Source organism: Lutra lutra, chromosome 3 (genome assembly GCF_902655055.1).
Source record: "Lutra lutra chromosome 3, mLutLut1.2, whole genome shotgun sequence".
Taxonomy (NCBI): Eukaryota; Metazoa; Chordata; class Mammalia; order Carnivora; family Mustelidae; genus Lutra; species Lutra lutra.
In genome coordinates this window covers 129963599-129986865 of record NC_062280.1, presented here as the reverse complement: position 1 = coordinate 129986865, position 23267 = coordinate 129963599, and the positions used below count along the sequence as shown (strand labels likewise).

The 23267-nt window shown below is 44.2% G+C and overlaps 1 protein-coding gene across 1 annotated transcript in view; it reads right to left on the bottom strand.

Moving 5' to 3' along the window:
* Window positions 1-21072, bottom strand: part of KL (klotho) — a 44173-nt gene extending 23101 nt beyond the window's left edge. Inside the window, exon 1 of the mRNA XM_047723127.1 lies at window positions 20255-21072. Within this exon, the coding sequence (XP_047579083.1) occupies window positions 20255-21070 (816 nt within the window). The 5' untranslated portion in view covers window positions 21071-21072. The remainder of the gene's footprint in view (window positions 1-20254) is intronic.
* Window positions 21073-23267: the final 2195 nt, after the last annotated feature.

Genomic DNA, 23267 nt, shown 5'->3' with positions numbered 1-23267 from the left:
TACCTCTGCCTCGTCACCTAATTCTCCTGCTTGGAATTATCAACAGCAGATACTAACTGACTGACTCTTTCTGAGACTTGGAGATCATTTATCAGTTCACAGGCTCATTTATGGCTGTTTGCTTTCAAAATAACTCAATTCCCCTTGCGGTAGAGAACACTTTCCATCTAAAGAGAAAGTGACATGTAAGCATGTGAGGGTTTCTGCATCATCAGACAGGGTAAGAGTATGAAAATATAAACTATGTCCCTTGGAAGGGCAGTCTGGGTGGCTCTGTTGGTTAAGCTGCTGACTCTTGATTTCAGCTCAGGTCATGATCCAGGGTTGTGAGATTGAGCACCGAGACAAGCTCTGAGCCAGACGTGGAACCTGCTTAAGATTCTCTATCTCCACAATGTTTCTATTACCGGAGTAGCTGGTAGTAGAAAGTAACTACCCGCCCTTCTCCCTCTTTCCCATTTGCCTTATGTGGTAGCAGTTTCTACACAGTCTTAAGCCACAGTTCTTCATGGCAGATTCCAGTCATGACATCAAGTTATGAGCAGCCACAGCAATTTTGTAAATCCAGGTAGACTAGAACTAATTAGAAATTATCAGAGTGTGCTGTGTAGAGTAAGGGTAGGTAAGCCCCATTTCATGAAACTTTCATTTCGATTGCAAATGCGTCAACTTTCTTACTGTGGGGCAAGTTCCAGCTATTGGAAAGTCACTGGTCTTAGTTAAGACTAAGTTAATACTTCCTTCCACAAGTATTTCTGGAGGATCTGCCTGCCTGGCACAGTTTTAGCACTTAGGGAGGCAACAGGGAACAAATTGGAATGCTTTTTATGGAGCTTCTATTTTAGCAAAAGAGACAATAATCAGCGAACATAATAAACATCACTATAAAGAAGGTTGGAAGGTGATAAGTGGTTAGAAAATGCAGAACAGGGGCACCTGGGTGGCTCAGTGGGTTAAGCCTCTGCCTTCAGCTCAGGTCATGATCTCAGGGTCCTGGGATCGAGCCCCGCATTGGGCTCTCTGCTCAGCAGGGAGCCTGCTTCCTCCTCTTTCTCTCTCTCTGCCTGCCTCTCTGCCTACTTGTGATCTCTCTCTGTCAAATAAATAAATAAAATCTTAAAAAAAAAAAAAAGAAAAAGAAAATGCAGAACAAAGGAAGGATGGCCTGCGTGCCAAGGAGAGGAGATGCATTTTCCTGGTGGTGCTCACAAGAATCTTTCCTTTGTTTTCCCATTACACATGCTGCAGTGTTAGTCTTCATTTTAAAGCTCTATAGGGAAAAATCCAGATATGTTCTTACCGGGCAAGAATCATGTCCATTAACATCTACCCTCACAGAACTTAAAATACCCTAATCCACAGTAAATAACAAATCAAGCAAAGGCATACTCCCCCTGCCCGCCCCCCTGAAAATCAGAATCAGAGAATGGGATTAACCCAAGTAGACCAGCTCAGGAAGACACCCAATCTTTCTGCCCCATTTCTGTTTTTAGGAATTGTTTTTTTCTTTTACCGTCTCCCTTTGTGATCCTAAATAATCCTCAAAGATTATTCTTTATCTGCCCTCCCCACCCCCCAGATACAAGAGGCTCTCCTTGGGCTTTGGGCGGGTTCATTTACAAATGTTCTTCAAGGGATGTTAATTAAGAGGTAGAAGCCCCTACAGTGTTGAGCAGCTACTAAATCTGTCCCTTCCATCTGAGGATGGCCTAAGAAACCCAAGATGGCAGATTATGCCATCTTTTATGCCAGAGGGATTCTGTTTGCTTGCTTGTTCTGTTTTTGTCTTTTAATTTCTCCTATAGGGTCTTCCATTCTGAGACTAAAAACCAAAACCCCCAAATTCTTCACACATTTCATTTGCAGTCCCTATAAATTTAGTGAGCTCCTCTCTCCACTAGGCCCCCAGGAAGTACTTCCTGTGCCAGGAAGTAGGTCTCCCTACTTCATCAAAGGCCGGGTCTCTGGGAGAAGCAGTTTGGAATGGGGTCATCAGGCTGTGCTTCATTCCAGAAAGTGGCTCTGAGCATAGGCTCCAAACAGGTGGGAAGGTGATTCTGTGGAATTGGGGTCAGGTGGGGTAGGGAGAACATTCCAGGCAGACAGGAGAGTCAGAAGAAAAGTTCCCAAGGCACAACAGCAAGACCTTCTGCGGGACCAGAAGACAGTGAGTGAGTGGCAGGGATCAGTGTTAAGGCCAAATATGTTATGCACCTGCAAGGATGTTTCCAGAATAAGGAACTGAGGCAGTAATACCCTCTTGATCTAACCCCCCCAATACCATAACAAAAGGAAAAATTTAAAGGGGATCAAACATGAAAGGAAAAGAAAAGCTTTTTAATCAAATTGTAAATGACATGGTTTTTCCTCACCCTCTCCCTTGTTTCTCACAGATTAGCAGTAAACACAAGGAAGCAGCCACACGCAGTTTCTGTTATAACTCCTCCTGAGAGAGTGTTTGCTTCCTTCCATTTTTTCGGAAATTAGATTCGCAAAGGAAAATAAATAGGAGCCCTGAATCGGCGGAACACGCTTTTTCACCACTATTATTTGTGGTATCATGCGATCATTATTTCACTGAGCAAATATTTATGCCATGGGCAAGTTACGCAGGGCATGCAGGGTGGAATCAAAGCCCAGGTAGCAGAACAACTGTGACACAAGACTGAAAATGAAAGGGCCGTGAGAAGGATTTGTTTAATAAAACACAATGGAGCTCCAGAGAAAAGAAAGACACCTTCACGGGGAGAGGTCTTCACCTAGGAGGTAATTTCCAAACCTTATACTGAAAGAGGTGAGGGTCCTAGGGAGATGGGAAGAGGCATTTGAGACAGATCACGGAGAGTGGAAAGCCTGTGAGGCTGCGACAGCTCGCATTTTTCAAAGACAACACCTCCCGCTGATCCCCTACAATGGGACCTTGACTCACCGCCCCCCCCCCCCACACTGGTCTGTGTTCCCTCCTCTTGACCCTGGGGGTTGTGATGTTCTGACAGAAGTAAAGCTGCAGGACACCATTTCCTTCTAGTTGGTTCTCTTGGGGTGCTTGCGGGGGAGAGGAAGGAGCTAGCGTCCACGTAAGACGTCTGACTGACTTGGGACCCCCGCGTTGCTGGGGCTCACGGACTGTGCAACTGCCAGTCATGCCAGAGCCCAGCCCCGCGGAAGCTTCAGTGACGGCAGCGAGAACTTCGGGAACCCTGGCCTGGCCTGAGGCAGCCGAGAAGTCTTGGGGTGTTACCTAGCAGTAACAAGTGGAGCAGATAAATACGGTCTAGTGGTTTATTTAAAATATGAGTAATGGTGAGTCTCTAGTTGTTAATGAAGGGAGAAGCCATTGGGGACCATTTAGGGCTCACATTGATCTCCACTTCATAGTACCAATATGTGGACGAGGGAACTGACTCTTGAGCCCAGCCCCAGATGAAACTGTGCCGGGGCGCGCACCGGCGACCTTCAGGAAAGCAGATCCCAGTCCCGGGCCCTGGCAGCCATAGGAAAGCCAGCTAGACTCTCTGAGCCCCTCTACCAATTTACTTGCCCCCCCACCCACCCCCCACCACCAAATACACAAATGCACTTCAGAATCTATAAGCATTAGTCAGTGGTACAGTTTTTAAAAAATTATTTTAATCACATACATTCATTCATGTAGTTTAAAATCAAATAGTACCAAAGACCTGCCATGAAAAAAAGTGTTTTCTCTACCCCGCTCTCAAAATCCCTCTCCTGCTCCCTGCAGATAATCGCATTTAACTTTTAGCTGGGTTTTTCTAGTAATTGCCATCATAGTCCTAAGTAACATGCTTATTCCAAAATTTAATAAGGCATCGTGATAATGAAGGGATAGCTCTTTCATACTGCCCCGTTTTCCTCCCTTATCCTCCTAAATGTCTGTTCTTATTTAAATCATTAATCAGTATTTACATCAAGGTTCTTATACTAATATTTTTTGTTGCAAAGCCAAATAGGACATTAATAACATTCCCTCCCCACCCCCACCTTTTTCAGACAGCTTTTTGTTTTCCCATGAACAAATAACCACCTCATTATTAAACTTGCAAAATACTCCATGCGTTTTAATGTTTTCATGACTCTCCATCGTATTTATTGCCATTTTACCTGTTCTATTTACTTCTTCACCTGCTCTCCTGGACCTTTCCACCTTCTTGGTTCCATCTGGCTAGATGCTGTCTAGACCTGCTCTCCTCCTAGGATTTTTCTCTATTTTTCATGGATTGAAGCCATACTCTTCTGGATCCAATTTCTTCCTATTATTTGCTCTGTAATTTTGCTGGTGCATACCTTCCACTGGTGTCTTAGGACAGATTATATTGAAGGTAAGCTTTCTAAATCCCTACATAACTGTGTATTCATTGTTCTAGGAACTTAGTAGGATCTTTAGAGATGAAGGTTCATGATCAGTTCTCATCTGGGGTACACTCTTATATTATTTCTTGAAAAATTTCCTGCCCTCCACTTCCGTATTTTCTTTTTGGAACTCCTCTTTGTCTGATGTTAGACTTTTGTACTTGAGCTTTTCAGTCTTTTACTCTTGTCTTCAATATTTCCATTTCTTTGTCATTTTGCACTACTTTGGGGTCATTTCTTTGACTTTATCCTTCAAACTTTTTACTAAACAAGAATCACACTGTTGATATCCAAGAATTTTTTAATATTCTCTGTTCTTTTTTGACTTTGTGTGTATTTAATTTCCTGCACAATCTGTTTTTCCTGGTTTGATTTTCTGTTTATTTATTTTGTCTTTCTCTGTTCCGTGTTGAACACTTTCTTCAAATATTCTTTTGATGCCTGGCTGTCCATTCATATTTAGGAAAAAAGTACTTAAAAACTGGTTTTAAAAAACTGTATGTATGGGCTCACTTTATAAAGAGCAAGTCATACCCTCCACGGATTGGCTGGGAGGCTAGTCATTTTCTTCGGGGACCCACCCAAAAAGTCAGTGGGTGAGATCCGTGCTTTGAGAGCCATTCAGAGACTATCAAAGACGAGAAAAAACAAAACAAAACAAAAAAACCCTTCCCTTTTGCCATCAGGGAGACAGATGTTACCTGCTTGCAGAGTGACGAGGCCGCAGAGAAGTGACAGGAAGTTTGTAAATAGAATTCCACTTGAGCTGCTGTGTTCATCCCTGTGTCTCACCCCTGCCCTTTGCTCTGTGTAGCGCCCCGAACTTCCACCTCCCTCTCTTTCAAATTTTCCCAAAAGTAAACCTTCGGTCTCCGGCCTGGGAGTGGGGGCAGGGTGTGAACATTCTCTATGATTAAGTAATGATTCGACAAAAACCTGTTTACGTCATTGAATAAAAGCTGTTTAAATGAATACTCATTATGTATTTCATACTGCAGGATATGACCCCCGCAACTACCTAATCCATATGTTTGGGAGCTTTATGCTCAAAAAATTCACCTGCCTGTATCACCTGGGTGACTCAGTCCATTAAGCATCCGCCTTCAGCTCAGGTTATGATCCTGGGATCAGACCCCACATGGGCTCCCTGCTCAGCAGGATGCCTGTTTCTCCCTCTCCCTCTGCCCTCCTCCCGCCACCACCACTTGTGCTCCTGCTCTCTCATGCTCTCTTTCTCATGCTTGCACTCTCTCTCTCTCAAATAAATAAATGAAATCTTAAAAAAAAAAAAAATCCTTTCCTCTAGCCTCTGTAATCACTCCATGTGGGGAAATCCCACTGTTTGTGAGCAGTTCTATGGTGGGGAGCGAAACCTGGAGAAAGCCTCAGTGCTGGTGGAGGACCCTGGGCACGAAACGATGGACCAGGGGAGCTGGAGGCTTTGGAGTCAGGCCTCTCGCAGATGAGCCAGATGCTGTAGGTCAGAGGTTATGGACTTAAAAGTCATAGAGAAGATTTGTTTGGTCTTTGTCATACTTAAACAAGATTTTTGAGATAGCTTTAAAAATCAGGAAATTTCACACAAAATTCTGAATTTCTAGCTTCTTTTGAAATCACAGAGAATCTGACAAGACCATGCCTCATCCCTCCTGACGGGGATTTGGCTGCAGCAAATGCTCACCAAAGGCCCCAGGCTCTCCTACAGCTGGCCCACTCGAAGCAATTAAAACAACCTTTTTGCCCCTGTTGGACACTTTGCAGCTCCCCAGCAGATCATGAAAATACCAAGATCCCAACCCATGTATCATTCTGAGATGCCTCAGCAGAACTGAATCTATAAGGGAGCACCTGGGCGACTTGGTCAGTTAAGCATCTGTCTTTGGCTCAGATCATGATCCTAGGGTCCTGGGATGGAGCCCGGCATCAGTGCAAGCAGCGGGGAGCCTGCTTCTCCCTCTGTCCCACCCCCCTGCTTTTCTCTCTCTCTCTCTTTCTCTCTGTCAAATAAATAAAATCTTAAAAAAAAAAAAAAGGAACTGTATCCATATGAAATTGGTAATCCAAGATTATAAATTGTATAGTCGTATACATTAATTGTATTGTAGGTACAGACACTCCATAAAATTTGATTGAATTTACTTGTATAAAATAGACATATTTCTAAAATCAGTTTATTACCCAACATAATAAAGTTGATATGAAAATCAACATTGCATTCTGAGGTCATAGACTCTGATCATTTCAAGTCTCTGACTTCCTTACACCTGTTGGGTCTCCTTGATTTTTCCTGTCACCAGCATTTTTGGATCTTTTATTCCTTGCCCTCTATTGTTTTTATCCTCAGACTATGCTGTGTTCTTGAGCTTGAATTACTAACTATTGTGAGAGGAAAGCACATCAGGAGTCTGTAAGCCATTCCAAATTCATCATCTCCAAAAAGCCCGAGCAAAAGAATTTGCAGTTACAATCATGAAACAGTCATCAGTTACTTTGAGGGGTCATGGAAAATACAATGCGTGAACAATGAACATTTTCTTAATTTTAAAATGGAAGAAAATGTGGATTTTGGAAATAATAGACCCAGGACTGAAGTTATATAATGGCTTAATAAAAATTACATCAGCCAGCACTGAGGAAGAGAAGAAACCGGGGAAGCAACGCCTTTTCATAACAGAAGTCTGCCCAATTAGCCTCAAATAAATTTTATGGTATTGCTTGGAATGCAATAGATGTATCTCTCTGTGTAATAATTTTCACAATTGCCAGAAATTCTTATGATATTCTTGAGGTCAAAAAAAAAAAAAAAGAAAAGAGTTCTATCTATCTATCTATCATAGTACTGTCTGCTTGAATAATCGAGGTTGGAAAGCTATATTTTAAGAGTATTCATTGATTGAACAAAAATTTACTAGTTGCTTACTGTCAAACACTGACAGATGTTTGCAACATTGATTAATAGGAGATGTCCCGCCGAAAGAAGGTGACTAACAACATCCCACAGAGTTGACTCACAGCCCTATTTCTTTTCAACATTTTTATCATAAAAGGATGAAAATTCACAAAGCATTAATCTGAAAATTTGGAAATGCTGCAAAAAAGCTCACTGCAACAAGAGTCCTACAGACTGAAATGCTGTAAATATGTGCTATAGCTAATACATTAAGTTTTAAAGTGATGATAAAAATATTTCCTTTTTCTTTTTATTTTTATGCAGCTTCTAACAACAATCACAGTTCTCTGCCCTATTCCTCCTCCCCAGTCTCCTCGGTCTCCCTTGCAGAGGTAAACACCATTGACTCCTCTGACTTTTGAAACTTACACATTTCCATACTTCCATACTTTCTCGACAGTATTCACTGACCTATGGGAGGTGAGGACTTTGCTCTCTGACCCAGGCAGTTCAGCTCTAGAGCAGGTTTTGGATATGGGGTCCTCCATACTGACATTCTGCCAACATGACTATTACTCACAGCTGGGCTTTATAACATGGTAATTAAGACTGTTTTCTTTCTTATTTTTGTTTTCCTTAAAGTTAATAAGGAAATTGCTTTTTCATTTCCTTGTTTTGTTTTGTTTTTGTGTGTGTGTATGTCTGTGCCCGTGGCTAATTCTTCCCACACTTTCCAATAGCCTGTCAACAGAAATTTCTACACATCAGTCTCCAATATTTTTCTTGGAGATACACTTCTAGAATCTTCTTCCCTTCTGGAATGGTTGTTCTTAGTTTTGAGGTATAGTTGGCTTCCTGGGTTGACAATTCATCATCATGTTCCTGGGTTAGACCTACTATTTTGTTTTCTTCCTTCTTGTCTCCATTATGTTGCTCATAAAGGGTTCATGGAAGATTTATTTTTTGAGACCTTGAGTATCCTGAAATCTCATTATTTTACCTTCATAAATGGTTGGTGGTTTAAATAAATCTCAAATTCTGGTTGGAAATACATACTTTAAAAAATTTTGGTTGGAAATACTTTTCATTCCCTTCTTTGAATGGCATCCCTTGCTAGTGTTTGTGGTAGCCATGAAAACACAGTGCTCAGTTCTGCTACGAGGAGTGTTGCTCCCCTCTTTGTAGCCACCACCTCACTGGCCCTGAGGTCATGCTTGTCTCAGGCTACTCTCCCTTACGAATAAACATGGTAGGGGTACTAATGCAGACCCATTCCTGCAGGACGGTGACCCCTTCCATAGGCAATGTTGGCTCAAGGGCTCCTCGCTGGCCTGGCTGGATCCTTCTTAGACCTGTACAGTCATCTGAGACCCTTTCCAGCCAAACCTATTTCTTGCCCACTGTCTTTCACAGGTGTTAGATATGTGTCACAGTCTAAAGTCTCCACGTTCTGTGGCTCCATCCTCTTTAGCCTTCACAGTTGTTTCCTTCAGTAAATGCTGTGCACATTTAATCCTGTCTTGACATTTGCATCTCAGAAGACCTAAACAAACACCAGTGAGGTTTCACTTCTTGGAAGGCAAAGAAAATGCCATTCTGAGTGATATTTAGGGGGTAAATAACTTCCTGGCACAAGATGGTATCCTGATTGCCAAGTATTTCATCAGTGGAACCTGGGGAAATGTCCTGGTGGAGGGGAATGACGTTCTAGGTGCAAGCATCCAGGGAATGGATCGGTTCCTGCTGTACTGTACTGAGACACCATAGAGAGATCATAAGAAGCCAAAGGCCTTTAACAAGCAGTCAAAGACTGAATATGGAGGCGGAGGGTCTCACGGGAAGTTCACAGAGAGGCCCTTCTCTCCCTCAGTCGAAGTATAGGCACAACTTAGCCTCAGACCTCAGACCTGGTAGAGATGCAGAGCTCCAGGGATGTGGAAATGCTCGACCAGGGTAGGTATGTTATACCAGGGAAAGAGCCCTGATTGGGAAAACCTAACATTTCCCAGTCATGTTTCTCTGAAACATGAGAAGTAGTGACTGGGATCTTCAGACTATTTGGAATGCTTGGAGTCTCCAGAGGTGGCCTGCCCTGCCCTCGTTAGACACAGCACTTTCCTGTGCTGAAGAGGCCTCACCCTTCAAAGGCAGCAATGCCTCCTTCAGGAGCTGACAGACCACTAATGAGGATTAAATCCTGGGGTTAAAACCTGGAAACAGCCGGGCCTGACAGAGGAGGAAAGACATTATATACCAAAGTAGCTTCAAGATTTAAAATGTACTGGCAAGAACCCAAAAGGTACCACTGGGATTGAATTTTGAGGGCCCTTGGCTCATGGACTGGGATATAAGACAGGACAAGATAGAAAACATTGACTCGGGGGCACTTTCTCCAAAAATGTGTGTTAATGCTCTGGGAAGGACTTAAGGAGGCAGGGCAAACTTTTTGCTAGAATGCTCTGAGAAGCCTTGAAAAAGTGATGGCCAACGTTGAGTGGGCAGAAATGCTTGAGCTTCCCTGACAGCTGATGGAGGAATGAATACAAGAAGCTGAGAGAAGTAGGCCTATTGGAATGAATGTATTACGTAAGGCCAAATAATCCACCAGAGTACTATGTCTCAAATAAGCACCAGAGGGAGACACGCCATTCACCAAGGCCATCAGGAATATGCTAGTGGGGGGGCACCAGCATCACTAAGAAATTTAGTGGTGTCTAGAACCGGAAATGTGCACTGAACACTTGTGGCAGCTCAAATTTTTTCTGTACATCAGATTTTAAGAGAGGTCTTGGCAAATTCTATCTTCTTTCCCTCCTTTTCCAGCTTCCTTCCCTCCCTTTCCCCTGATGTTTCAGCCATCTCGAGTCCTGACGCTGGGGGTGAATGGCCATCTCGTCTCATCTGTCTGATGGCACACAGCTCTCCCAGATCAACACAAGCCCTCCTATGTGGGGTGCCAGCACTCCAGCCCAAGCCATGTGAGACCACGCCTATGTTTGTAACTAAAGTTGTTCCGGAATGCAGACAAGCCCATTCAGTCCTTCATCATTTATGGCCACCCTCTCATGGCACGGACACAACTGAGTACTTGCGACCCACACTGCATGACCCACAAAGCCTAAAACCTAGCCCTCTACAGAAAAGTTTGCCAGCCCCTGATCTCACCCCCAAAACTCTTAGCCATGCCTCCTTTCTTGGCACCCCCACTGCTCCTGGTACTTATTATATTAAGATACTTATACATTATTTGACAACTGTCTCTCCCCTACTAATCTGTAAGTGATAGAAGGGCAGGGTCTTACCTTATCCTTCTTTTTGGTGCCCATGAGAGACCTAGCACCCTTAAGCCACCAATCATCAGCCTCCCCCACTAACCCCATCCTCCTCTATACCTGGGGCAAAGCCCAGCCTTAGAGAGAAGCCTTTTGTCCTCTGTACCTGCAGGGAGGCTTTGAAATGGAACCCTGACCAGGAAGGGTGAAAAGGGCCAGGGGATTGGCTCACAGCCCCGTAAGGCAAATAGGAGGAAGCTGAGTCTCTCAGGCAGCCTCAAGAAGAGTGCTTTGAAAATATCCATCCTAAGGCTTCTGACTGACTTCAGATCATTTCAGGGAGGATGTACCTGAGCCCTGAGCAAAAGACCCTAACACCATTGCCCATCTCTCCCAAGCCCCTGCAGAAAGGCCGGAGAGTGAGTAAAGAGATGCCAACACCAGGGGAGAATCAGGGTCACTGATAGGAGAAGGGGCTGGAGGGAGAAGACTAACATGGGAATCCAGAGAGATGGGGGAGTCATGCAGGAAGGAGGAGAAGCAACCCCAAAAGGCTGGCAGGGCCCTGGAGGCCAAGTACATTCCCTAAGCCACCCCCCCACCCCCCGTGGCTTTGGAGCCATTCCCTGGACCCTTACAAAAGGAACCTCTAAATATAGCCAGGAGTCCCTATTCTCTTCAGGACCCCGAGCCTGGACACCTCAGCCCCTTATCCTCAGTCGTCCACACCCATCTCCAGCTCCTTGTTAATGATCCTGGGACAGAGACATGTCTGAAGGCTCTGCTCCTCGTTGACCATGACCCAGGCCTCACCCAGCCCCCTCCATGGATCAACTTTTCCATGTCCCACTTCACCTTATCCTCCAGTGTCAGAAAATACTGAGACCTCTCCAGGGTCGCATTTGTATTCTCAGAATTCAGCAACAGGCCTGCTTACCACACAGCAGGCTCCCAAGAAATGAGCCCTGGCTACCTGTCCAGCTCCCTCTAATTCTTCTTGGGGGAGACTTTAGTATGAAGAGAAAATACTTAAGGAAGAACAGACTGGCCTTTTCAGATATTTGAAAGGCTGTCTCGTCAAAAAGTAGTTAGTTTTACTCTTTGAAATTTGGAAAGGCCAAGAGCCAACCATGGGGGAGTCCTGTCCTGAAAACCTGAAATGAGAGGTAGGCTTCCCGTTCAATATAAAAGATAAAATCGAGTGGGTTACTTGGGAAGAGCTGAGTTCCTCTTGCTGCAAAAAGTCGAGCAAAAGCTAAAGGACCCCAGTAGGGTCACTGTAAGCGGTTTGTTCTGAGGAAAAATTTGATCTGGGATTATCCTCAGTCCCTTGTATTTCCAATCCATTCTAATTATCAAATAAAGGCGCACTATAGACAAGGAAATAGTATTTACTTAACCATTGTATTTATGCTTTATGGATGTCCCTGTTTTCAGTTTCTTTTGAGTATTTCATCAAACTACAAAGATAATGGTTTGTGGATGATGTTCTGAAGACCATACTTAAAACAAGAAAAAAATCTATTTGGAGACTAGAGTTCACTAAATATTCATCTTTAGTTTAGTCATATATCAAATTATAGTAGTCATAAACTTTAGTATCTTTCTTTTAAACACTAAGTTGGGTCCAACTAAAGGTACTGGGTAATGTGTTTTATGTAAAATAGATTATTTCAAAAATAATTTAAATTGGTCAAATGCTATTGAAATAACTGCAAAGATTTCACTCCATTGGATACTACCAGTGGCAAATGAAGAAGTTAAGTGGGGCAACAATTTCTAAAGTATTTGCCTAATTCGTTTCTTCTCAATAGCTTAAGAGGACAATTTCCTAAGTACTTTCACTCTTTTTATTATTAGGATTTAAAATAAATTCATACCTCACCTTTGCAGAGTTCTTCACATTTTTCAAAACATGTTAACATTCCACAGCAAATATCATCCTCAATGGGAAAAAGCTTGCAACCTTCCCGTTGAGATCAGGAACATGACAAGGATGCCCACTCTCACCACTCTTGTTCAACATAGTATTAGAAGTCCTAGCAACAGCAATCAGACAACAAAGAGAAATAAAAGGTATCCAAATTGGCAACGAAGAAGTCAAACTCTCTCTCTTTGCAGATGACATGATTCTTTATATGGAAAACCCAAAGACTCCACCCCAAACTACTAGAACTCATACAGCAATTCAGTAACGTGGCAGGATACAAAGTCAATGTACAAAAATCAGTGGCTTTCTTATACACTAACAATGAAAATACAGAAAGGGAAATTAGAGAATCGATTCCATTTACTATAGCACCAAGAACCATTAGATACCTGGGAATAAACCTAACTAAAGACATAAAGGATCTGTACTCGAGGAACTACAGAACACTCATGGAAGAAATTGAAGAAGACACAAAAAGATGGAAGACCATTCCATGCTCTTGTATCGAAAGAATAAACATTGTTAAAATGTCTATACTGCCTAGAGCAATCTATACTTTTAATGCCATTCCGATCAAAATTCCACCGGTATTTTTCAAAGAGCTGGAGCAAATAATCCAGAAATTTGTATGGAACCAGAAGAGACCCCGCATCGCTAAGGAAATGTTGAAAAACAAAAATAAAACTGGAGGTATCATGTTACCTGATTTCAAGCTTTACTACAAAGCTGTGATCACCAAGATAGCATGGTACTGGCATAAAAACAGACACATAGACCAGTGGAACAGAGTAGAGAGCCCAGATATGAACCCTCAACTCTACGGTCAAATAATCTTCGACAAAACAAGAAAAACTATATAGTGGAAAAAAGACAGTCTCTTCAATAAATGGTGCTGGGAAAACTGGACAGCTATATGTAGAAGAATGAAATTCGATCATTCTCTTACACCGTACACAAAGATGAACTCAAAATGGATAAAAGACCTCAACATGAGACAGGAATCCATCAGAATCCTAGAGGAGAACATAGGCAGTAACCTCTTTGATATCAGCCACAGCAACTTCTTTCAAGATATGTCTCCAAAGGCAAAGGAAACAAAAGCGAAAATAAACTTTTGGGGTTCATCAAAATCAAAAGCTTCTGCACAGCAAAGGAAACAGTCAAGAAAACAAAGAGGCAACCCACAGAATGGGAGAAGATATTTGCAAATGACAGTACAGACAAAAGGTTGATATCCAGGATCTATAAAGAACTCCTCAAACTCAACACACACAAAACAGATAATCATATCAAAAAATGGGGAGAAGATATGAATAGACACTTCTCCAATGAAGACATACAAATGGCTATCAGACACATGAAAAAATGTTCATCATCACTAGCCATCAGGGAGATTCAAATTAAAACCACATTGAGATACCACCTTACACCAGTTAGAATGGCCAAAACTAGCAAGACAGGAAACAACATGTTTTGGAGGGGATGTGGAGAAAGGGGAACCCTCTTACACTGTTGGTGGGAATGCAAGTTGGTGCAGCCACTTTGGAGAAGAGTGTGGAGATTCCTCAAGAAATTAAAAATAGAGCTTCCCTATGACCCTGCAATTGCACTACTGGGTATTTACCCCAAAAATACAGATGTAGTGAAAAGAAGGGCTATATGTACCCCAATGTTTATAGCAGCAATGGCCACAGTCGCCAAACTGTGGAAAGAACCAAGATGCCCTTCAACGGACAAATGGATAAGGAAGATGTGGTCCATATACACTATGGAGTATTATGCCTCCATCAGAAAGGATGAATACCCAACTTTTGTAGCAACATGGATGGGACTGGAAGAGATTATGCTGAGTGAAATAAGTCAAGCAGAGAGAGTCAATTATCATATGGTTTCGCTTATTTGTGGAGCATAGCAAATAACATGGAGGACAAGGGGAGTTAGAGAGGAGAAGGGAGTTGGGGGAAATTGGAAGGGGAGGTGAACCATGAGAGACTATGGACTCTGAAAAACAATCTGAGGGTTTTGAAGGGGTGGAGGGTGGGAGGTTGGGGGAACCATGTGGTGGGTATTAGAGAGGGCACGGATTGCATGGAGCACTGGGTGTGGTGCAAAAACAAGGAATACTGTTATGCTGAAAAAAAAAAGCTAATTAAAAAAAAACAACAACATGTTAACATTCATGATTTTGTTTTCCTTCTCACAATATATCTGGGAGGTAGGCTATCTGGCAGAGATCGCTGGTTGTCCTGAATGATCTGTTCCCACCCGATTTCAACATAATTAGAATTATTTGCTGAGCTTCCGGTTCCACAGGGGGACAAGAATTCCCAGGTTCCTTATACCACCTGAATGAGTCCTGCCAATGGGACGCAAGTGGGAGGGACAGAGCAGCTTCCAGGTCAGGCACTTACAAGGTCACGTTCTTCCACTTATCCCTTTCTCTGTTACTGGATGAAAGGTCTATTATTTGCCCTGGAAATGCACAAAGTTCATATACCTATCTGAGTAGTAATGTTTTCCCTGTTTTTCCTCACTGCTTTAAACTCCTCCCCCAGACACTGTGAGAGAGCAGAGTACAAGTATTCAGTTTAGAAGAAAGAGAAAAAGGGAACACATGAGTGCCTCAGTCTGTTAGCCTCCAGCTCTTGACTGAGACTCCAGGTTGTGAACTCAAGCCCCACATTGGGCTCCATGCCAGGTGTGGAGCCTACTTGATAAATAAAGGGGGGAAAAAGACATGCTGAAATAAATAGAGATTATTTTACATCTGCATTTATTCCTTCATTAGAAATTACATCAATTATATTCCTCTGTGCCAAGGACTGAGAGAAGCACTAAACATATAAAAATAAATATGATACTAGAGTCTGTGACTTCAAGGAGTCACAAATGAGTGACTGATTCATACTGCCTGTTATTGCATAATGGGAATATTTGGATTGAGTCTTTCAAGGCTAAGTAACAGTTTACCCCAAGATAGAGAGGCAAAGAGATATAGTGATCCTTCAGATTAACTTTGTACCCAGAATACATAAAGTAGAATATATAAAAAGTAGATTATCTGTTTAAGTATTTTATAAGCTCAACAGATATCTTACTTCTCTTGTAAGTATATTTATCTGTTTAAGTATGGATTACAAGCATAATTTAGCAGTTTCCTGAGAAGATGTGAATCCTGGAAGACAGTAATTATGTATTTTTACTCACCCACTCTTTATTTCTTGTCTTCCCAATAGGCATGTATTCTATTCTCCTCCTACACCTAAACTTTCCTTCATGCCTTAAAAAGATGGCATTCATTGAAAGAAAGGCACATTTTGTACAAATTAATTTTAATAAAATTCTGACTTAGAACAATCATGTTGTTTGAAAAATTAATATAACTCAGAAGCATTCTATACGCCAAAGGCATGACTAACTATGTAGTCAGATACACAGTTGTGCATTCATTCATTTTGTACTTAAGAAGTGCACATTGACATTATTTGAATGCTGAGTAGTTTGTATTTTACCTCTTTTCTATTGACATTGTTAAATATTGCTATGATTTTGAAATTAGTTCTTTTCCTATTCTTAAAATGTTTCTTGGACTTAACCGTAACCTTTAAAAAACACTATGTTCAATCAGATATTCAAAGAGGAGTGTCAAGCCCTTTGGAAGATACTCTATTTCTGATGAAACACACTCAGGAATTCAGTACTATTCTACAAAATAACTAACTTTCAACCCAGTGGATTCCTCCTTCTATGTATCAAATATATTTTAATGAGGGGAAAGTTGGTAAAGCACTTCCCAAAAGCATGTGGTATATATAATTGGAGCATGTATCTGGCAGATAAATTGCCTTCACTCTTACTTGGGAAATGAAAAAATCAGGCTGTTAAATGGCCAGGAGCCACATACTGAGTGTGTACTGACCACCTACCTAGGACAAGATGGCACTTTAGGATAGATGAATCGAACGTAGTTTCCTTACTTAAGGAATCACCCAGCTAGTGGAAGAGTAGAAGAAAGCTAATGGTTATATGAAGGAGGCATCAGAAATGAAGCACAGAGGGACTCCAGAGAAGAAAGAGATGGCATTCAGGTGTGGAGCCAAATGGAATAGGTGAGATGGTTCTTGAAGAAAAGGTGGGATTTTAATAAACAAGGGACTTTGTCTTGTTCCCACATGATGGTATCCTTGAGAATGTCCATCGTGGCACCCTGCAGGGTGCAAGGGCAGAAGCAAGGACACCAGCAAGGAAGTTAGTCCAATTACCTAGGCAGAATCTGACAGGGGCGTGGATCTGTGGGCTGGAGGAAAAGGGAGAAGTGGTTGGATTCTGGATATATTTGGAAAGTAGGTAGGGCTGTAGGATTTGTTGATGGATTGAAAGTAAGATGTGAGACAAAGGGAGGAGTTAAGATGTGGGGCTCAACCAACTGAAAGAACAGAGTTGCCATAGTGGAGATGGGAAGAAGAGAGTTTGCTTCTGGATGTGTTCAATGTGGCGTGCCCATTGGGCATCTAAGTGGAGAAGGTGGTTGTCCATCCAAGCCTGGAGCTCAGAGCACAAGTTCTGGTTGGAGAATCAAAACTTGAAGTCATTAGGATCTAGAGTATTCAAAGAGTTCACCTGGAGTCAATCTAGAGAAGAGGACCCCCAAAGGAGCCCTGGGCCCTCCTATATCTAGAGGTGAGGTATGGAGGACACAGGAATCACCAGTGAGCTGAGAGGGGAAGCAAGAGAGCCATGCTGAGGAAGTGTGTCAAGAAAAGAGAATAGTGTCTAGACATATGCTGCAGACAGATCAGCTAAGCCAGGAGCCTTGATTTTAATGCATAGCCTGCTCAATACCAACCTTGTCTGTAATGGACACCATCAGTGTCCAAAGTATTCTCTCCTCATCCCACCTCAAATGAAAGATGGTGTCTTTTTCCACAGGTTCCCAGTACAAACATTTGCTAGACTCCCGCTTGGGAGGCCACATGTATCTTCAACTGAGTCCTGGTCCTCTCAGAAACCCATGGGCAGAACAAAAACTCAGAGGCACTGCTGGGGCTGGAGTCCCAACTATAGGCCTCAGTATGAGTATTTTGGGGGACATCAAGAACCATCTTCAAAGCTGTGAAGGCATAGCAGTCTCTCTTCAAGACACAGAGGAAACCTGTGTCCTCTTTCTGGGTTTTGCTCAGATGAGCAAAACAACCCGGGCTCCTAGAGCTCTGTGGGGAAACCCTTCTTTTAGTTCTGTTTCTCCTTCTGTCTTCTGTCCCTCTTTATCTCTTTTACATACACACACACACACACACACACACACACTTGGACTGCTTTTCAAGGTTTACCTCAGAACCAGGACCCCAAAAGAACAGGGAGACCTCCAATTTGAGCAGAGCCCACTGCCACCATTATTCATTCCACAGTTTGTTTGGCCTGCCTCCTGCTGTCCAGGCCATCAGACACTGATTATTGAATGGGGGGATGTAACAGGGGGAGGAAGCTTGGTTCAAATTCTCAGTCTCCTTAGGGGGTCTCCTTAGTCCACCCGTAAATTAGTGGCACAGAATAGGCCAGGGAAGAGGTGCTGGCTAGCTTCATCCTTCACCAGCATTAGATCTTCAAATGCAAAAATAAATAAATACAAATATACATATTCATATTTATGTAAATATGTTTATATAAATATTTATATATAATTATATATTAAAGGGCTTAGTGGCCTTGACAGCAATATCTAAGCCCTGGCTGAAATGTTCTATTACCAAAGTCTGCAGCATATGTTTTATCTTTTCAAATAAGATAAAAACTTCCCTACCTCCCTCTCCCTAACACATCCACCAAGAAAGAGCATTGAAAAGAGAACGAAAATATCTCATATGAAAAACTTAAGATACTGTCCTTGATGATGACGAGTTCCCTCTTCATAGCATACAAGAATGATTGAATTCCAAACCAAAGAAATTTGACAGCGAAATTAATATTTTACAGCAACTAGCATTTTGTTTGCAGCATTGGCAAAACCAAGGGGCCACCTGTTACTAATTTCTTATGGATGCAAAGTCCACCGTGCTTCTGGGAAGGAAGGTTAGTGTTTGTCAAGTTTTTTGTGTGAAGATACAAAAATATAACTGAAAATCTCATCAGAGGGCCAAAAGTGGGAACAAGAGTCAAAAGCATGTTGACTATTTCAAATATCAGAGTACCAGAAAGCTCCTACAGTCCCAATTCCTGATCTTATAAATGCAATGCTCATGTAAGTCACTATAATAAAAATTAATGACTTTTATATACACACAGAGTTTATTACACACTCTAAAAACAGAACTTGTGTGATTTAAATCTTAAAGAGTGATTTTGCAGGAATGTTTTATTAGGTCCTCCAGCTGGCCCACAAATCTCTTATTTGTTTCTGGTATGCACTAAAATTTGCTTATGATTTCTTCAGAAGGGGGCCAGTTCTTCCCATAACTTTTCTATCACCAACCATGAACAGGTGATGTTTAGGGTCTTTTGAGCCCTTAAAAAAAATGACATACTGAAAAAGATTCCTTCTATGGCTCTAAGGTATCTTAATGGAAAATATATACCCATCTGAAATCAGCGTTTTCTGGCCCAACAAAGCCAGCATTCTTCTGTGATCTGTGGTAGCAAACAGGAGCTGACATACAGCCTAATTTAGCCATTATCACAACACTAGGGGCGGCTCAAGCACTGAGTCACCTCAATAACCCGGTGCTGTTCTGCCTGATTATCTATGGCTTCCATTAAAAGTGTGTAGAAGTGGTTTTTATCTTGAATTTGCTCAAAATATGTGGCCTAATTCTCAATTTCAACTAGGTCTTCAGTAGGCTCACAACCAGAAGTTCGACATTTCAACACTTTTATTAAAATGTTTGCACATAAAAAATGCTTTCTCTCATGATATGAAACTCTGTACAAAATGTACCAACAACTGACATCATTATAAAGGAAACTTCAAATCCATGGGACCCAATCTTGAGCACTAAGTGAAGGAGAAACAGGAGGAATTATGATTTGAGAGACACCTTTATTGAGGCATATCAATAATCCAGCTATCAAAAGGTATTAAGCCTTTCCACAAGGGTATCAGAATCAATTGTGTCAGGGTAATAATCTCATCCCTAAGGAATCCCTGGAACGGGAGAAAGGATCATGGAAATACAGGTGTAGGACACAATCTATAGCATTCTGTAGCTGACTCTGTATTTTTATGGTTGGCTCTGTTTAAGATTGTATAAGGGGTCTTCACACCCCTGATGGTTAGTATGGTTGATGGATGCCGTTCTACCTGCCACAGAAAGAACTTCCAAAGAGTTGAAGGCTGGCTCGCCAGGAGATGTGATTTTGACACCTTCCCGTTTGCTGCAGTGTGTACATGGGCCACACACACGGGACAGATCCTATTGGATTAACACTGAACTCATGACATCTCCACAGACTGCAGCAGAGAGTAATGCTATCTGCAAGGCTCCCTAACAAGCCTGTTTCTTTCAGCCACCCTCCTCACTCTGCGGGTAGGTGCTATGAGGAAAGCGTCCCCTCCTTACCTCTAGGGATTCCTCTGCCCCCCAGAGAAAGTTGCTCCCCTTTCTCTCTCCCCACTCCCAACTGCTTGGCTTCCCAGGGAAGCCCCAGCTACGCAGCTCACCCCCGCCCCAATGCGAATCCTAGGAGACCTCCTGAATGAGTTCAAACTCGCCCCTGGCGTCTCCAGAGGCCGTCTCCAGAGGCCGTCTCCAGAGGCCGTCTCCCCGCGTAGCCCTCTGGCTGGCCCCTCGAACTCACCAGGAGGAGGTTGTGCGCCACCAGGTACCCAAGCCGCGGGCTGCCCCGGACGCCAGGGGCCAGGCGCCCGGTGGCATAGCCGTGCCAGGCCACCACGTAGGGGTTGTCGATGGTGATCCAGTACTTGACCTGGCCGCCGAAGTGGCGGAAGCAGAGCTCGGCGTAATCCCTGAAGTGGTCGGCCAGGGCGCGGTTGGCCCAGCCGCCGTAAGCGTCCTGCAGGCGCTGGGGCAGGTCCCAGTGGTACAGGGTGACCACAGGCTGCACGCCCAGCTCCCGCAGCCGCTCTAGCAGGCGCCGATAGTAGCGCAGCCCCTCGCGGTTGGGGGCGCCCGCGCTGCCATTGGGGAGCACCCGCGCCCACGAGATGGAGAATCGGTAGTGGGTGACCCCGAGCTCACGCAGCCCCTCGGTGTCGCGGAAGACGTTGTTGTAGCCGTCGCTGGCCACGTCCCCGGTAGCGGGCGGGGACTGAGGCCGGGCGCCCGACGGCAGGCCGGCTACCGGGGGGTCTCCCGGGGGCGCCGGGGGGTGGTGGGTGAACGTGTCCCAGATGGATGCGCCCTTGCCGTGCTGCCGCCAGCCGCCCTCTGTCTGGTAGGCGGCGCTGCCCACCGCCCAGCGGAAGCCGTCGGGGAAGGTGTCGTGGAGGACGCCGGCAGCCTCGGGGGCGGGAGGCTGCGCGAAGCGGGCCCAGGTCTGCGCCCCGTCGCCCGGGTCGGCGTACAGGCGGCGGCCTCCCAGGGCCAGCAGCAGCAGCAGCGACAGCAACGGTGGCAGCGGCCGCAGGCGGCGCGGTGGGGCGCGGGCGGGCATGCTGCGAGGGAGCAGGGTGCTGAGGCGCCGCACCGCACCCCCTTTATGCCCGCGCCCCGCCGCGCCGCCCGCCCCCGCCGGCGCGCCCACCCCCGCTTCCCCCCGGGCCCCGCTGGCAATAATTACCTGCGAGGCGGCGCCTCCCGCGGCCCTGGAGTGGGGGTGGGCGGGGGCGCAAAGGGCGAGCGAGTGCCGGGGAAGGGGCGCGGCAAGCCCGCAAGGTGCAGTGAGCGCCACTCTCTGACGTCGGAGAAGAGGCACCTGTTCCTCGCTGCTCCCCGGAGGCGCGGCGGATGTCAAGGGACCCACGTTCTGTCAGGGGACCCACGTTCTGTCCGCGCCGCCTTCTCGTTCCCCTCCGCACGCACCCCTGGGAGAAGCCATCCAGTCGGTGTTCCTCGAGGAGGGAAGGCGGCCCACCAACTTCCCCGAGTTTGCGCGGGTTCTTTGCGGGCTCTCTCGGAGTCCGCCAGCGGAGAAGCACCTGCTTTCTCCTTGCTCCCGCTGGGAGGCCGAAAACAGTTTCAGAATGACATTGCTAGAACCGATTAGGAATTGGCTGAAATCTTAGGGCGAGGGCAAGGTAGGGAAAGCCAGGTGGGAACTTTGAATGCTGTGAGAGAACGACTCGTGGCAGACTTTCCCTTAGAGTTTTTAGGTAAGATGCTCTTCTGGAGAGCCGCCCCAGTAGCGCAGGGATGGATGGTCCCTCCCCAGGCCCCAGTCTAGAAACCCCTCAGGGAAGACAAAGGAGATGCTTGGGTCACCTTAACACTTTGCTTTACTGTCCCTCATAGAGTTACCTTTTAACCATTTCAAGCCAGTACTTGTTATTAAGTTAGACCCTGCAGAATTACTTGGAAGAATAATTCTTCCCAGAGGATGGAAGGTGGCGCCCAGAGGAAGGAAAAAGTGGCCTGTTCGTGTCATGACAGTTCTGATCGTTCTTATTAAAAGAGAAAAAAAAAAAAAAAAGAAAGAAAGGAAGAAAGAAACAAAAAACAAAGTACCAAGGTTTCGACTCTGAATAACTGTTGTTCACTTTTTTTATCCTTTTGCATCTGTTTAATGAATAATCACATGGTAGCTTTCAGCTCTGAACTTAGCAAGCAACTTCTCTGTGGCAAGTTGTGCCCACACCTGTGCTGGAGGCGGACGTCCCTGGGTCCCACAAATGCCACTTGAGCCTAGAAGGGAAAGGGCTGGAGGGATTTAGCCAAGCAGCCACTCCCCACCCACTACAACAAAAGGTTTTTCCAGTTGCCAGGGAACCTTTTGAGAGAAGCTGTGGAGGCACGATCTCCATTTGAAGGTGTATATAGACGGTCTATGAGTAACTGATGTCCATTTGGGGGCAGGGGGACGTGGGCATCCTGGACCTCACCTTTGTAATCCTGGGTGGAACAGCCTTTTCTCCAAGCCTTAGGAATCTCATCTGTAAAATACAGGTTTTGGGGCGACTGGGTGGCTCAGTCCTTAGATGTCTGCCTTTGGCTCTGTTCATGATCCCAGGGTCCTGGGATAGAGCTCAACATGGGGTTCCCTGTTTAGCAGGAAGCCTCCTTCTCCCTCTCCCACTACCTCTGCTTGTGTTCCTTCTTTTGCTTTCTCTTAAAAAAAAAAATATATATATATATATATACATTATGTATATATATATATATATATATATACATTATGTATATATATATAATGTATATATATATAATAAAAAATAAAAGCAAAATGCACATCTGCCCTGTCTCCTTAGAGGGCTGTGAAATGCAAATGTGAAAATGTATACACAGATGACTCAGTCATGGAAAACACAGACAAACATAAGATCCTGCTAATATCCTTCCCTCCCTCTCCAGTCCTCACTCTGGGCACATCTGCACCTGTGCTCAATGACTAAGATCTTCACTGAGGTACATCCATTCTTGTCAAATGATCATCCTTGTGCTGTTTCTTACAAATGTAAAAGCAAGAAAGTTGTAAGTGTTGCTGACGCAGATGCTTTTATTAATTTCCTTTAAATGTAAGCACAACAAATTTAATGCAGTGGCTTATTAAATGGTCCCAACTCCAGCTAGCATATATCATCATGATTAGTAAGATTAAGCCATCAGACTGGCACTGACCTATCATGAGCATTTACATTTTTAATAAATGTGAAATAACAAACAGTGACACCTCAACAATTAAAAATATTATGCCA